General features: G+C 38.9%; 1 protein-coding gene across 1 annotated transcript in view; it reads left to right on the top strand.

Annotated features, from left to right (window-relative positions):
• LOC143292481 (H(+)/Cl(-) exchange transporter 7-like) overlaps positions 1-14,846 on the top strand; it is a 30,305-nt gene extending 15,459 nt beyond the window's left edge. Inside the window, 13 exon segments of the mRNA XM_076602807.1 lie at positions 488-626; positions 1,294-1,387; positions 3,010-3,176; positions 3,989-4,040; positions 4,476-4,507; positions 4,509-4,619; positions 6,547-6,635; positions 7,166-7,298; positions 8,219-8,302; positions 8,903-8,995; positions 10,140-10,223; positions 10,819-10,899; positions 11,357-14,846. Of these exon segments, the coding sequence (XP_076458922.1) occupies positions 488-626; positions 1,294-1,387; positions 3,010-3,176; positions 3,989-4,040; positions 4,476-4,507; positions 4,509-4,619; positions 6,547-6,635; positions 7,166-7,298; positions 8,219-8,302; positions 8,903-8,995; positions 10,140-10,223; positions 10,819-10,899; positions 11,357-11,470 (1,273 nt within the window). The 3' untranslated portion in view covers positions 11,471-14,846.
• The last annotated feature ends 680 nt before the right edge of the window (positions 14,847-15,526 follow it).

Below are 15,526 nucleotides of genomic sequence, written 5' to 3'. Positions count from 1 at the left end.
ATGGAAATATGTAACATTCAGTATATTTACAACCAAGAATTAATGTCATGGAAAAAGGTGTTCATGTATTTGACTGAAGTAACATAGCTGTCCAGGATATGTATCTTTCCAAATTTTGCTGATGTCCAGCTGTAGTTTTGCACCACAGTTCTACAGTTTTACCAATAGCCTGCATACATACAGTGAGACTGATGCAGATGTTTAAAAGATTAGATTTGCATTGTTTTTAGATGCAATCGTATGTAATGTAGATATCCTGGACATGTTCTGTTCTCGTAAATCAAGCAGCTTGATAATAATCAAAATGATTTAGAGGTCTTTTGTCATTATGTTAAATTTGAAAAAAATATTATAAACATGTTTCATTATACTTGTTCTCATTACAGTCAAACAGACAGATAGGATTAGTACAGTAATGTGACCTTGGTCATGCCTCAGGCTGGCTGTACAGAATGTTGAACTTGAGCTTTCAGGTTATCTCTTTCAGGTACATGTACAACAAGTTTGTGCAGATGTTTGAAGCTGTCACTGTGGCTGTCATCACGGCGACTGTTGGCTTCCTCTCCATATATGTCAACAATGACTGCAAGCCGCAGACGGAAAACACCAACGAGATGCAAGTTCAGGTATCAGTTCATTTTGTGTAGACTCTTGGTTTAGTTTTTTTTTTTTTTTTTAGCTTTGATATCAAGAGGGTTCAGTGCAGGCATGGTTGCATTGTGTGTGTAGGCTGTATTGCATAGTTATAGTTTAACCCTTTAGCATTCAGGTAGTCAGTTAATTAAACAACAAATTTTGCATTGCTCAAATTTTCAAGCTTGCCTGAATTGACCACAAGTATTGAGAATCAGTCCATTCATGTTCTTCTTTTATGCTTTACATTAAAGAACTGACAACTGGTGAGAAATGTTGCCAACAGGAAGTACTTAAAACTGAGTCGATAAGCTGTTCATTTGATTATGACCGTTGCATATGTTTTTAGTATAATTACAATATTAATGTGAATATTTGAGGGGCATTGACAGTCAAGAGTTTGAATATGGTCTTCCTCAACCGTGTTGAAATGACTTGTGTTGGAATATCAACTGGTAAATGACAACATAATTCTAAAACATAGAATAGTTAAAGAATGGTGAGTGTGTTGAATCCATCACTGTAATTCAGTGTGATGTTTTGTGCTGAACACAGCTTTTCCGGACACTGATGGTGCATCCAGTATAAAGTATGTCTGGTTGTTTTCAGTTGCTTACTGTACAGTCATGTGCTGACAGAGTTTGTTGTGGATGCTTGCAGTTTTTCTGTCTTGATGGCCATGACAGTTCCTCCACCAACCTGTTCTTTGACACACCCGAGTCCAGTGTCAGACGCCTTTTCCATGAGCCTGCTGGTCTGTATCTGTGTGTATGTCTGTGTGAGTGTCTGTGTTCTGTCATAAGTTTTATTTGATACGGAAAAATTTGCAAGTCAAATGCCTGATAATTGTGTTATTAACTTCTTTAAATTTTGAAGTACCGTAATTTTTGGCCTAAAAGGCACTGCAGCCCATAAGGGGCACCCCCTGAGTTTAAAGAAAAAAGCTTATTTTGAACTGGTATAAGGCACATACATCAGATAATCTGCATCTGCTGTAAAGTGAAAGTCCTCCATTATAAGGCTCTGTCAACAGTGGATGTTTTCTGAGTAGTGACATGATTGTCAGCAAACTGGATCAGAATCCAACTTTTTTTTTTTTTTTTTAAACCAGCCATTTCATTCAACAATGGCGGGAGGGGTGGGGGGGGGGGGGGGGACACACATACATGCACAGCCAGTTTCAATGTGTGCATGATCGTGAGAGTTGTGAAGAGGGACTGGGGGAATGAGTGCACTTCCCTTTGAATTGAGGTATTTCTTCCCCTGCTGCTCTCTCACGGCCCACTCACACTTCCGTCTGTGTGTTTTTTCTATAGATGGACACTTTTTTGCAGTTTTAATCTTTCAGCCCCATTTCCATTAACTTGTTCAATCAGAATCCAGTCTGCTTGCCCTGCTTTCAGTCCCATATGCCATTTTGCTTTGCGTTCTGCCTTTGAAAAACCATCAGTTCACTTACAGTTTTTCTAATTTCACACCATAGATTTATCCACAACTCAGACAGTGCTTTTTCTTCATGGCCTAAGGGCGAACTGTGATCATGTTCAGTGGAAATTTTGTGCAGTATGCGATTTGGTTTCAATTTGATACAATAGGGAACATTAACCTATAAGACTGAAATGATGTTGCTGTTCAGCTTGAGCGTGAGCATTTATTGTGATCAGTGATGTTTATATATATATATATATATATATATATATATATATATATTGTTGTGTCATGTGGCCCCACGTGGTCAAATTAGATTTTTAGACACAGATAGGGTGCATACAGCCAATGAGATGAAGGGGTCAGATCTGAGTAGAAAACGTAGTGCCTTATTGGCCGAAAATTATGGAGGTTGGAAATAGAAATAGGGAGACCCAATGGCAGACCAGGAGAGTTATGGTTATGTAAGGTTTGTGACATGTCTGTCATTGGGGATGAATTCCATTTTATAATTGAATGTCCTAAGCATGTTCATTTGTGAAAAAAGCTACGTGCCTAGAAAATATTTGTCTCCTAAATAGGTTTTTAATTTTTGTAATAGGCTCAAAGGAGATAAAATCATTTTTACTGTAAGTAAATCTATTAAATTTGCAAATGTTGTCCAGATACTCTTTTGGGGGTTAACAGATGTTTGTGCTTTCTGAACTCTTTTGTGATACTGTTTTTCATTTGGAAACGTTTATTCTGGGCATGAAATTATCATTTTATAGTAGTCCTCCGTACTGCAACAGGAGTGAAAGGAACATCAAAATTCAAAGTTGTGTGTATGTGTGTTTGAAGTTGTTCCAGTTTAAATTTTGTGTTGTAGCAGCTCTTGTTTTCAGAATGCTGTGATGTCATACAGGATGTTTTCAGGGTGCAGTCTTGTGATGTGCGGTGTGTTTTCAGGGTCCTTTGAGATGGTGACATTGGCAGCCTACACTACGCTCTACTTCTTCCTGGCCCTGTGGACGTATGGCCTGAGTGTGCCCAGTGGTCTCTTCATCCCTAGTCTGCTCATCGGGGCTGGCTGGGGACGTCTGGCTGGTCAGTCCTTGCAGTGGTTATTGCCTGGGGTACGTCCTTGTCTCTGGTCTGCTTGCAGTTTGATTTGTTTTCTCTCTCTTGCTCTTGATTGGGTTCAGCTTGTATTCTCTTTCGGCTTATTTGATGCTGCTTTGTTTCTTGTCTTCTGATTGGTCATATTCTTTATTTCCTGTTTGTTGATTAGCTTACTAATTGTGTCTTGTCTTCAAAATGATTGAATTGTAATATTCTGTCTGCTGATTGGGTGGTCTTAAATCCCTATCCCCTGATTTTTAGGATATGTATTTCTTGTTGAATTATTGGTTTAATCTTGTCCCCTATCTTTGCATTGGTTGGGTTCTTTCGTCCTTATCTGCTTGTTATTGATTAAATCTTTATTTCCTGCTTTCTTATTTTCAAAGAAATTATTACATGTGTTTTGGTTGGTGAAGGCTTTTTTTTTTTAAGTCTGTTTTCTTTGGTATGTGTATGTCACAGTTTTTGTGTAAAGAACATGTTATTCTTTTGGTTTTTGTCTGTTAATTTCTCTTATCAATTTTTATGCAACAAGTTTACAACCACAGTAAAATCTACAAAGAAAAATGTAATTACATCATTCTGGCAAACATCATTAGTCCAAAAATCTAGTATATATGCTACATAGTCACTTCAGGAGTCCACTTGTCTGGTGTTCAGTGTGGATGACTGTAATTCTGACTGACAGAAAGAATCTATCCAATGGAATTGTTAATTTTGATGGTGCAAGAGAATAACATTATGGAGTATAGATCCACTGAGATTGATTGTTGACTGAAAGAAAAGAAATTAGAGGTAAAATATGTGTGTCTGTTTTTTTCTTCAGTTCCAAATTAGCCCTGGGAAATACGCTCTTATTGGTGCTGCTGCACAGCTGGGTATGTTGTTTTCTTTCTTGCAACATTACTGTATTCATCATTTTTCCTTTCATTTGTTCTTGTTCTGTTGCTTTTATCATTTCTTCCTCTTTTTCTTTCTCACTGCCTCTCCTTTTTCTTCTGTTTTTGTGGTTTTACTTTAGCTCTTTAATTTTTTCCCTCTTTACATTCTGTTCTTTCTTTTTCATTTTCATTACTTTTTAGTGTCCATGTTTATGTTACGTACTTTTTTGTTTTTGTTTTTTGTTAACGTTCGTGGAATGGGAGGATGACCATCTTGAACAAGCCAGGGGAACAGCCAATGTGTCATAGGTGGCTGCTGCACTACACTGTACTATATACTGACTGTTGTAGAGTGAGTGATGGTGTGTGCCCAGAATGAAGGTTTTTGTGGGTATTGGTGCTGTGGGTGACAGCGTGAGTATTGTGTCGCAGGGGGCATCGTGCGCATGACGGTCAGTCTGACAGGTCATCATCATGGAGGCTACGGGCAACATCTCTCTGGGCCTCTGCATCATGATCGCCCTCATCTGTGCCAAGTGGATGGGTGACTTTGTGGGCAAGAAGATGGGCTGCGAGGTCAGTGGGTCTGTTGTTTCTGTTAGGTCTATGCTGTATGGACTATTGGGGCTAGGTAAGACAGGCTGTGCGGTCAATGGGTCTGTTGTTTCTGTTAGGTCTGTGCTGTATGGACTATTGGGGCTAGGTAAGACTGGCTGTGAGGTCAGTGGGTCTGTTGTTTCTGTTGGGTCTGTGCTGTATGGACTGTTGGTGCTAGGTAAGACGAGCTGTGAGGTCAGTGGGTCTGTTGTTTCTGTTAGGTCTGTGCTGTATGGACTGTTGGTGCTAGGTAAGACGAGCTGTGAGGTCAGTGGGTCTGTTGTTTCTGTTGGGTCTGTGCTGTATGGACTGTTGGTGCTAGGTAAGACGAGCTGTGAGGTCAGTGGGTCTGTTGTTTCTGTTAGGTCTGTGCTGTATGGACTGTTGGTGCTAGGTAAGACAGGCTGTGAGGTCAGTGGGTCTGTTGTTTCTGTTGGGTCTGTGCTGTATGGACTGTTGGTGCTAGGTAAGACGAGCTGTGAGGTCAGTGGGTCTGTTGTTTCTGTTAGGTCTGTGCTGTATGGACTGTTGGTGCTAGGTAAGACAGGCTGTGAGGTCAATGGGTCTGTTGTTTCTGTTGGGTCTGTGCTGTATGGCTGTGAGGTCAATGGGTCTGTTGTTTCTGTTAGGTCTGTGCTGTATGGACTGTTGGTGCTAGGTAAGACGGGCTGTGAGGTCAATGGGTCTGTTGTTTCTGTTGGGTCTGTGCTGTATGGAGGTCTGTACTGTATGGACTGTTGGTGCTAGGTAAGACGGGCTGTGAGGTCAATGGGTCTGTTGTTTCTGTTAGGTCTGTGCTGTATGGACTGTTGGGGCTAGGTAAGACGGGCTGTGAGGTCAATGGGTCTGTTGTTTCTGTTGGGTCTGTGCTGAATGGACTATTGGTGCTAGGTAAGACAGGCTGTGAGGTCAATGGGTCTGTTGTTTCTGTTAGGTCTGTGCTGAATGGACTGTTGGGGCTAGGTAAGACGGGCTGTGAGGTCAGTGGGTCTGTTGTTTCTGTGCTCTATGGACTATTGGGGCAAGAAGATTGGCTGTGAGGTCAATGGGTCTGTTGTTTCTGTTGTATCTGTGCTGTATGGACTATTGGTGCTAGGTAAGACGGGCTGTGAGGTCAATGGGTCTGTTGTTTCTGTTGGGTTTGTGCTGTATGGACTGTTGGTGCTAGGTAAGACGAGCTGTGAGGTCAGTGGGTCTGTTGTTTCTGTTGGGTTTGTGCTGTATGGACTGTTGGTGCTAGGTAAGACGAGCTGTGAGGTCAGTGGGTCTGTTGGGTTTGTGCTGTATGGACTGTTGGTGCTAGGTAAGACGAGCTGTGAGGTCAGTGGGTCTGTTGTTTCTGTTGGGTCTGTGCTGTATGGACTGTTGGGGCTAGGTAGAATGTTCTCACTGAACAATTCTATAGGTTCTGTGGGGGTTGGGGGGGGGGTTGTGGATGATTAATGTGACTGTAATGCCACTGGATCAGAAGAAAAATAGATAATATTACTGCTTGATCTTTCTGTAGTCCTATGGGTAGTTGATGGATTTGGCTGACTTTCTTACCAGGAAAATTGTCAGTAACTGCACATTCATATGTATACCTCTTTTTTTTTTCTTTTCTTTTTTTTTTTGTGTGTGTGTAATTGTCTTTTTTCAGGGTTTAAAATTTTTTATTCTTTATGTGAGATGTAGCAGAATGGTCAGACGAGATGCTAGTACTGATTTATCATTGCTGTAATATCACGGTGATTGTAGTATTTTTCTTTAACCTAATTTTCAAGAGAGGTTGTGTTGCTTGGTATTGCTCTGTTTTGGTGATATGCCTTGTGACCTGGCTTTTTCCCTTGACTGGCCGTGTGCAGTCGGCTGGACTGTAAGTCAGACTGGTGATTGTGATGCATGGTGGTGGTGTTCCTGTGTGCAGCATGGTATTTACGACATGCACGTCCACTTGTCCAGTGTTCCTATTCTGGATTGGGAGCCCGCAGCACCTACCTCCACCATCCATGCCAGGTAACAGAATGATGCTCATTGCCAGCTTTACGTCTTAGCTTATGTCTTGGCAGTTAAACACAGCAACAGTTGTATCCTAAACATGTATTATGTGTCTTACTCAAAGTCATGAATTGTGTCTTATAAAAAAAAAGACACTTATATATGCCTTTGGTGTGGTTTATGTGCTGAAATATTTTTATGTGCATCGCGAATGCTTGATTTGATTTTTTAAAATAAGATTTAAAAAAACAAAACAGATTTATTGTTTTTTTCATGCATTATATACTGTACTGCATTCATGGTTAGATCTTCAACTGTGTGGACAGGGAATGGTGAGCCATTCAGTCTCCAGTGCAGAGGATCGAGAGGGGCAGAGTAAAGATTGTTTGTTCTGCCGCACACTTCTTTGTATGTGGTGTGTGTGGTAGTGTTTAGGGAGAGAATGAGTCATCTTTGAACACTATACTATTTGGCAGGGGAGTGGAGGGGGGATTTTGGATGTTCATGTGCTTTTCACCACTGTTCCATGTGTGTATTTGTGTGTACAGAGAGGTGATGAGTCACCCAGTGACAGTGTTCAGGATGCGGGAGAAGGTGGGGCGCATTGTTGACATCCTGAAGAAGGAAATCCACAATGGCTTTCCTGTTGTTGATGAATTTGATGTCGACCAGTTATTGCAAGTGAGTCATGTGTTAGTACTGTATTTGTTTTTGTCGTGTTTATGTTTTATGTGTTTGAATTTAACATAAACTAATATGAATTAAGTGTTCTGACATTGTATATCTCTCTGTGTGTATTTATGGAGTGTGAATTGTAAGTAATTTGTAAAACTTGGTGATTGTGGTGTGTTGTGTGTGTGCGTGTCTGCAGGATTTTGTGATGAAAAATATGTCACTCTGGACTCAATGTTCAGAACGTTATTTGCTACTTTATGCCCATGGTATGAATCTGTTTAACTTCTTCATTGTCCAAATGGGCCTTTTTGCCAGCAGCTGTGCCTGTAGATCCTGCAATGAATGAAGGGTGGCTGATCCTCCACAGGGGTGGAAATTGTGTCAGTAAGGTTGCAGTGTGTCAATAACTGGTAAATATTGTTGGCATGGAAGCCACAGACAGCAGGAAGGCTGCAAACTGTGGGCATACCCCACTCTGAGAAAGAAACAGTCTGGTAAAGGGGTAAAAGAGAGAGTGAAATAGAATGGAATGTTACAGTCCTCATGAAGCTGACCAGAATGAATTTGAGGTTTGTTCTGAGTTTTTTACCTTTTTACCTTATGTTCAGATGTGTCCAAGGTGACAGGTAGACTGATAAGCAACCTATGCCTGCTTATGCACAAGCAGGTAATTGCTGTTGAGTATTATGTTTGGTCCTCTATTCTTCCTGTTTCCAACAGGCAGCATTGGATTCAGTTGTTGTTCAGTACCTGTCCTTAATGGTGTTGAGTTTAAGACAGCTGCAGTCACTGTGGGCTGATGTTCGATGTTTCTCTTGGAATGTCATGACCTTTCTTGTCTGTGACTCAAGTTTTTACACAGTTTCATACATGTTTTCCATGGAAACTTATACATTACTTTGGATTTGGCTGTTGTGTGTGTGCAGTCAACTGACAGCACTCACCAGACCTTTGGGAGATTCCGGGGAACCATACTGCGGCACCAGCTGATCGTGCTGCTGAAAAGAAAGGTAGGTGTGTAAAGGATACACAGGTGTCATTAGGTAGGTAGGTGTATGTGTGTGTGTTGATATGACTTCTTTGTAATGTAGTAACATCTGTTTTGTTTTATTTGTACTGATAATGATAATTATACATCAGTATTAGATTTTCATTAGGTCTGATGATTGTGTATTTGTATTAATTCTGTATCACTATCAGGTGATACTTAGGGGTTCTTAGATTCACATAATTGTATAAAATAATTATTTGTAATTAATGATCAGCTGTTGTGCAATTGTTCTAAAATTTGTGTATAATAATTATGCAGTAATTCTTTATTATTATTGGTTGTCGTGCTGTGGTTATAAGAATTTACATTCTTAGATATGTTGAAAAGTAAAAGGAATAATAGCTTCTCTTTTTATATACTGATTGTTTGAATATATCAAATGGATGAGGTTAAAGAAAAAATTACACGGCTGTCTGTGGTTGACAGGAAAGCAGAAGGTTGATACGTTACAGTGGTTTCCTTGTGATTGTGAGAATGACATGATCAGAACAGCTTTTCTTCACATATAAGCTTTTTGAACAGGTGATGATGAGAACAACCTGTGATCTACTGTTGACAGGTGTGGCTAGAGAATCCAGAGTACGCCCAACTGCAGCAGACATTGACCACTGCTGACTTCAGAGACAACTACCCACGCTACCCTCCCATACATGTAGGTGTTGGAATCCACAGATACCCTGTGTATGTGTGAAGGTGGTACTTCCATTCACCCTCTATACATGTACATGTTTTATTACCTGGAACCCCTATATATGTCAGTGTTGTAAGATCTGTAAAAAAAAAAAAAAAAAAAAAACAACCAACAACCAAAAAGGTGCTTTTTTTTTTTTTTTTTTTTTTTTTTACACACACATATCTATTTAATTATTTGGTATTACTCCACATATATAGGGGTGATCTTGTCCTTAATGTTCATTTTACATGTAGGTCTTGTGTTATCGCCATTCACCTTACATTTAGGTATTGTGCATTCAGGTACCCCCTGTACATATTGTACTGTCTCAGCGTTCCCTTTTCATGCATGTACTTGTTGCCTCTGCTTCATTATGTTTGTTTATGTGCATTGTAATGCTTGCTTCACATTTTATACTCACAGGTATTTTGTTATGCTGGACACTGTGTACATGTAGTTATTATTCTGCTGTCACTCAGTACATATGTATGTATTGCGATATCATTTCAGATACTGAATATGTAGCCCTGCTACAAGTCCATACATGCAGGTATTTTGTTAACCATGCTACACCTGTATACATGTGCGTATTATGTTATCCCTGCTACAAACATACATGTGGGTGCTTTGTTATCCCATAAACATATATATATGCATATCCATGCTGAATCTCTACACATGTGGGTGTTTTGTTATCCATGCTGAATCTCTACACATGTGGGTGTATTGTTATCCATGCTTCATGTGTATACATGAGTATTTTGTTATCCCTGCTACACCTGTATACATGTGGGTGCTTTGTTATCCCATTTACACACACACACACACACACACACACACACATATATATATATATATATATATATATATATATATATATATATATATATATATATATGCACATGTGGGTGTTTTGGAGTATTTTGTATTTTGCTATCCCTGCTACACCTGTATACATGTGGGTACCTTGTATTCCATGCACCTGTGGGTATTTTGTTATCACCTGTGTGCAGGTATATAGTTTTGCATGCAACATATATATATATACACTTAGATCTCAAGTTATTTCTTGAGGATGTGCATGATACCTTGATCAACTTGACCTCATCTTTTTGTTGTTCAGCACATCAGCATTTCGGCTTTGGAGAGAGACTACACGGTTGACCTGGAGCCTTACATGAACACCTCTCCCTACACTGTGCATGAGGTAAGCTGCCCTGCCACTGGCTCTCACTGCCTCGCACAGGGGAGACTCTTTTGTGCTGTATTGTTTTATTTTGCATATTTTTTGGTCACAGCAGATTGTGTGAAATTCAGGTCTGCCTAAGGTTAGTGTGTCATCAAAGTGCAGCACCACCCTTTGTGTGTGTGTGTGTGTGTGTGTACATATATGTTTTCCTATCAAAGTGACTTTTTTGGCTTGATTTTGCTTGTTCACCTCACACACTCCCCCAACCTCCCTCCACACACACTTGATAACATTGTAGTTGTTTTTTTGTTGTTCTTTTTTTTACATTGCCCTTCAATTTCTCTCTTCTGATAGGTCTGACCTGGGTGTGTGCGTGTGCCTGGATGTGTACACTTTGAGATATCTCACTGTCATGATACATGAGATAACCTATGTGCTGTTACTGTCAGGTAAAGGAAGGGAAGGGATGTGTTTCAGTCACATGAACAGTGTGTGTGGAGCGAGGTTGGGGGAGTGTGTGAGGTGAACTGCTGGGACTGATGTCCGTCAGGGAGCGAAGGAATAATGGTAACTAGGATGAAACAGTGCTCACTTTTTGTGTCATCTTGTGCAGACTGCGTCATTCCCAAGAATCTTCAGGCTGTTCCGTGGTTTGGGCCTGCGGCATCTGGTGGTGATCAACTCGGATTCAGAGGTCTGGTCATAAAGGAGGAGATCATCTTTTTTTCAGTTATTATTCTTATTTGTCTTCCACCTATAACAAGCATTGTCACCTAAAATGTATGTAAAAAAAAAATTAAAAAAAAAAAAAAAAAACACAGAAAAAACGATGCTACAACAAAATTTCCTGTTTTAGTTGTGTTCCATTTATGATTGCATGGTTGCTTCTGAAAACTTCCCTTTGTTTCTTCTTGACAGCATCCAATCTTAGTATCATACAGACCAAACTTGGGCCTTCAGCCAAAAATTGAAGATGCTTTACTGTTAACTGAGGTGTTTCTGTTAGAGACTGGTGGACATCACTATGTCTGTATTTTACAGTGTGGCATGTAGTGCTTTCAGCATGTAATACTGGGCATGTATACTCCTTTTGTTCCTTTAAAATGAGGATGATGTATGATGGTGACGACTGAGAGGTTTGCTTGTTTCAGGTGCTGGGCATGGTGACCAGAAAGGACCTGGCACGATACAAGGTCACTCACCATGGAGGAGAGATGAGGATGGAGGAGAAGATGATCTCTCATGGGGTGATTTCCTCTGAATGAACCACATGACTTCCATGACGCTGTCATTTTACCACTACACAGTGATCGCTTCTGACATTCTTTTTTTTTTTTTTTTTTTCACTGCAGCGTCATTTTCATTTGTCATTTTCAACCTCTTTTTTTGTTTAATAAATCATTATCCCCTTCTCGGCATTCAGTCATCATTTTTCTAACTGATATATGGACCTCATGTAATCTGCTAAGTCTTTACATCAATACTGTGTTCACTTTTCATCTTTAATGTATCTTTTCACTGCAGTACCATTTTCATTTCTAACATTGAGCAGGGTTGGGTTTTTTTTTCCCACAATTCAGTAGTCCTCTCTCATCTTTCTTGACTCACTTGCGTAAACAAAATGAGTCTATGTAATAACCCATTCAGTTGTCTGTGTGAGTGTGTGTGTATGCATGTCTGTGTGTCCATGGTAAACTTTAATGTTGCCATTTTCTCTGGTAATACTTAGTCAATAGCCATTGATTTTGGCATAAAATTAGGAACAATTCAGTTCTGTCAATTGATTCTGCTTATAATGACAATGCACTTCCAGGATGGGCGCAAAAAAATTTTTTTTTAAAAGAGGCCAAAATATTTGCACAATAAATTCACTGTTACATTTTTCTTTTTTATTCACAAAACTTGGCACTTTTATGCAACACACCGATTAATAACAGTCATTTTAAATTTTTATGCTGAGATAAGAACTTATTTTGCTCAGTATGGAAGTTACACTGACACATACATCTCTCAAATTCACTTGGTGAAGGGATGTTAGGCTGAATTGATAGTCATCCCCAGTATGATGACTTGGAAAACAAGATGAGGGGAAGCAGGTCAAGGTCATTATTGGCAAAATAGAAATAAGCTAGATAGAGACCTGATATGCATTCATTTTTTTTTTCAAACAGGCCTTGTGACCTGGATACTGGTACAGAATGATCACAAAATAAATCAAAATCAGAGGTTAAAGGTCAAGGTCACAACCTGGCACATTAGTATTGATAGGAAATATTTCTGCGTGGAAGAGGGAGATGGTCTTCTATATAGTTTTCAGCAAACTTGGTACAATGTCTTATTATGGCGAAAAAACTTGTGAAAAGAAACAAGTCAAAAATCAATGTCACAACATAGCCTGTTGGGGAATTGTAAATGATAACAGAACTTTGGTTTTTCATTCAACATGGTGAACCATATAGTGATTTGTTTTGCCCAGAACAATGTTTTGAAGATTTAAAGTGTGTCTTTTGCTAGATTATCCATTTGGATTTGTTTTGTTTTTGTGTTTGTTTTGTGTGTGTGTGTGTGTGTTTGGTTGGGTTTTTTTATTCATTTATCAATGTATTTATTTATTTAAACCACATTTTATTGATTTATTATCACTTTTATTTTCTTTTTTATAATTTCTTCATTGGATTAAGTGTATATCACAGATGAGTCTTGAAGGCATCGCCTCTCTTGTTTATCATGTTTTTCACAATTCAGTTGATGCCTTTCATCATTTTGATCATTTATTTTCATAATGCAGTATAGTCCCATCTCGTGTTTTGCTATCTTGTTTTTTTCTTCACAGTTTAATAGTCCTCTCTCATCATTTTGCTGTCATTTTTGTTCACAGTTCGATAGTCCCCTCTCAATATTTTCTGTCATTTTTGTTCACAATTTGAGAGTCACCTCTCATCATTTTGCTGTCATTTTGTTCACAATTTGATAGTCACTTCTTATCATTTTGCTGTCATTTTGTTCACAATTTGATAGTCACCTCTCATCCTTTTGCTGTCATTTTGTTCACAATTCGATAGTCCCCTCTCAATATTTTGCTGTCATTTTTTTCACAATTCGGTAGTCCCCTCTCAATATTTTGCTTTCATATTTTGCACACTTTGATAGTCCCCACATTTCATTTTGTTGTCATTTTGTTCATAATTCGATAGTCCCCTCTCAATATTTTGCTTTCATATTTTGCACACTTTGATAGTCCCCGCATTTCATTTTGCTGTCATTTTTTTCTGTCACAGTTCAGCACTACCCTCTCCTCTTTTTGCTGGCCTTTTGTGCACAATGTAATAGCCACCTCATATCATTTTTTTTTTTTTTTTTTTTTTTTTTTTTCACAATCTGGTACTCCCCTCTCATCATTTTCCTATCATTGCTCTTCTGTAGTGAAAGGGGAATCAGACACATGCAGGCTGTCACAAAGTTGACCTGGAAGTTTGGAAATATATCAACACTCTTCACCATCAGGATCACTACCAGGGTCAAAACCAGGACCCTCAGATTAAGGGTCCATCTCAGCTATTACAGCCATCCTGTCAGTCTTTTTGCTACATGTAACTCATGGCAGTGGCCACCTGTCACACTGGTCGTCTTTCACTGTTGCTGTGCAGAGTTCATCTCTTATGTACTGCAGTAGTAATTAGTGTCATACACGGTCACCATTGATACTCAGCTATGCAGTCAATCACTCATCATCTGGTCTCTTCACCTTTGAATAGGTTTTACCCCAAATGCAGATAATCGTATCACATGTTCACCCTCCCAAAATCATCAGTTTTCACGGTGCTAATTGTATCCATGTCTTTACCTATTTTACAGTACGCACTGTTGCCTGCCCTTCTGTAGTGTATGTTTTTTTGAAAGATCTGTGCACATGAGCAATCCACTAGAATGCCTGCAGATCTGATTTATCTAACACTGCCAAGCAAGCAGCTATATAAGATGTCTCATAACCTCAGCATTTGCTGGGGGAAACCCAAGATATGACACATGAATTTATTCACTGAAGAATGGGTCTGGCAAAGCCTTCACCTCCTCATTCAAGTCCCTGTGACTTTTGTTTGTCAGCATGTAGTTTCATGCATTTGTGAAGAAACTGTTTCAACATAATATATGTTACTGTGTCCATTGTCACTGGCTGTATCAATCACAGATGTAGCTGTTCAGATTTTGTGAAGGTTAGGGTGCATGTTGCAGCTATTTGGCAGAGGCTTTTTTCTATGTCATTGTCACTGTGAGAGTGTAAAGCACAAGTGCTCCATCATTGATACACAGCACAATGGAACAACATATTCTATCATGATTATATGGCAAAGTGGAACTACATATATCCCATCATTAACATACAGTAAAGTGATACCGCATTTATCCCATTATTAACATACAGTAACATGGTACTACAGATATCCCATCATTAACATACAGTAACATGGTACCACATATATCCCATCATTAACATACAGTAAAGTGGTGCCACATATATCCCATCATTAACATACAGTAAAGTGGTACCACATATATCCCATTATTAACATACAGCAACATGGTACCACATATATCCCATCATTAACATACAGTAAAGTGATACCACATATATCCCATTATTAACATGGTACCACATATATCCCATCATCAACAAACAGTAACATGGTACCACATATATCCCATCATTAACATACAGTAAAGTGGTACCACATATATCCCATTATTAACATACAGTAACATGGTGCCACATATATCCCATCATTAACAAACAGTAACATGGTACCACATATATCCCATCATTAACATACAGTAAAGTGGTGCCACATATATCCCATCATTAACATACAGTAAAGTGGTACCACATATATCCCATCATTAACATACAGTAACATGGTACCACATATATCCCATCATTAACATGCAACAAAGTTACACCACAAATATTTCATCATTAACATACAGTAAAGTGGTACATGTGCTATAAAAACTTTCATGTTCACTATTTTTCACACAGTAAAGTAGTTTATCTATTATTGTGCATATTTTATGAAGAGAGCTATGTTTGTATTTGTGTGTGTGTGTTTTTGGTGTGTTTTTTTTAAAGATTTTTAAGACATCCATGACATTTAGCACAAGTAACTTACCTGTGTCTGGAGCATTGTTCCAGACAGGGGGGGGAAAATATATATATATATATTGGTGGAGCAGTGTTTGTATATAACTTGATAAATATATGATTCAGGCTTTATAGCCCATATTTAAACAAAAGTATTGCAGTAATGTATATGTATGTTTTTTTA

This window comes from Babylonia areolata, chromosome 18 (genome assembly GCF_041734735.1).
Source record: "Babylonia areolata isolate BAREFJ2019XMU chromosome 18, ASM4173473v1, whole genome shotgun sequence".
Taxonomy (NCBI): domain Eukaryota; kingdom Metazoa; phylum Mollusca; class Gastropoda; order Neogastropoda; family Buccinidae; genus Babylonia; species Babylonia areolata.
Note: the sequence above shows the minus strand (reverse complement) of the source record. Positions and strands in the feature narration are given on the sequence as shown.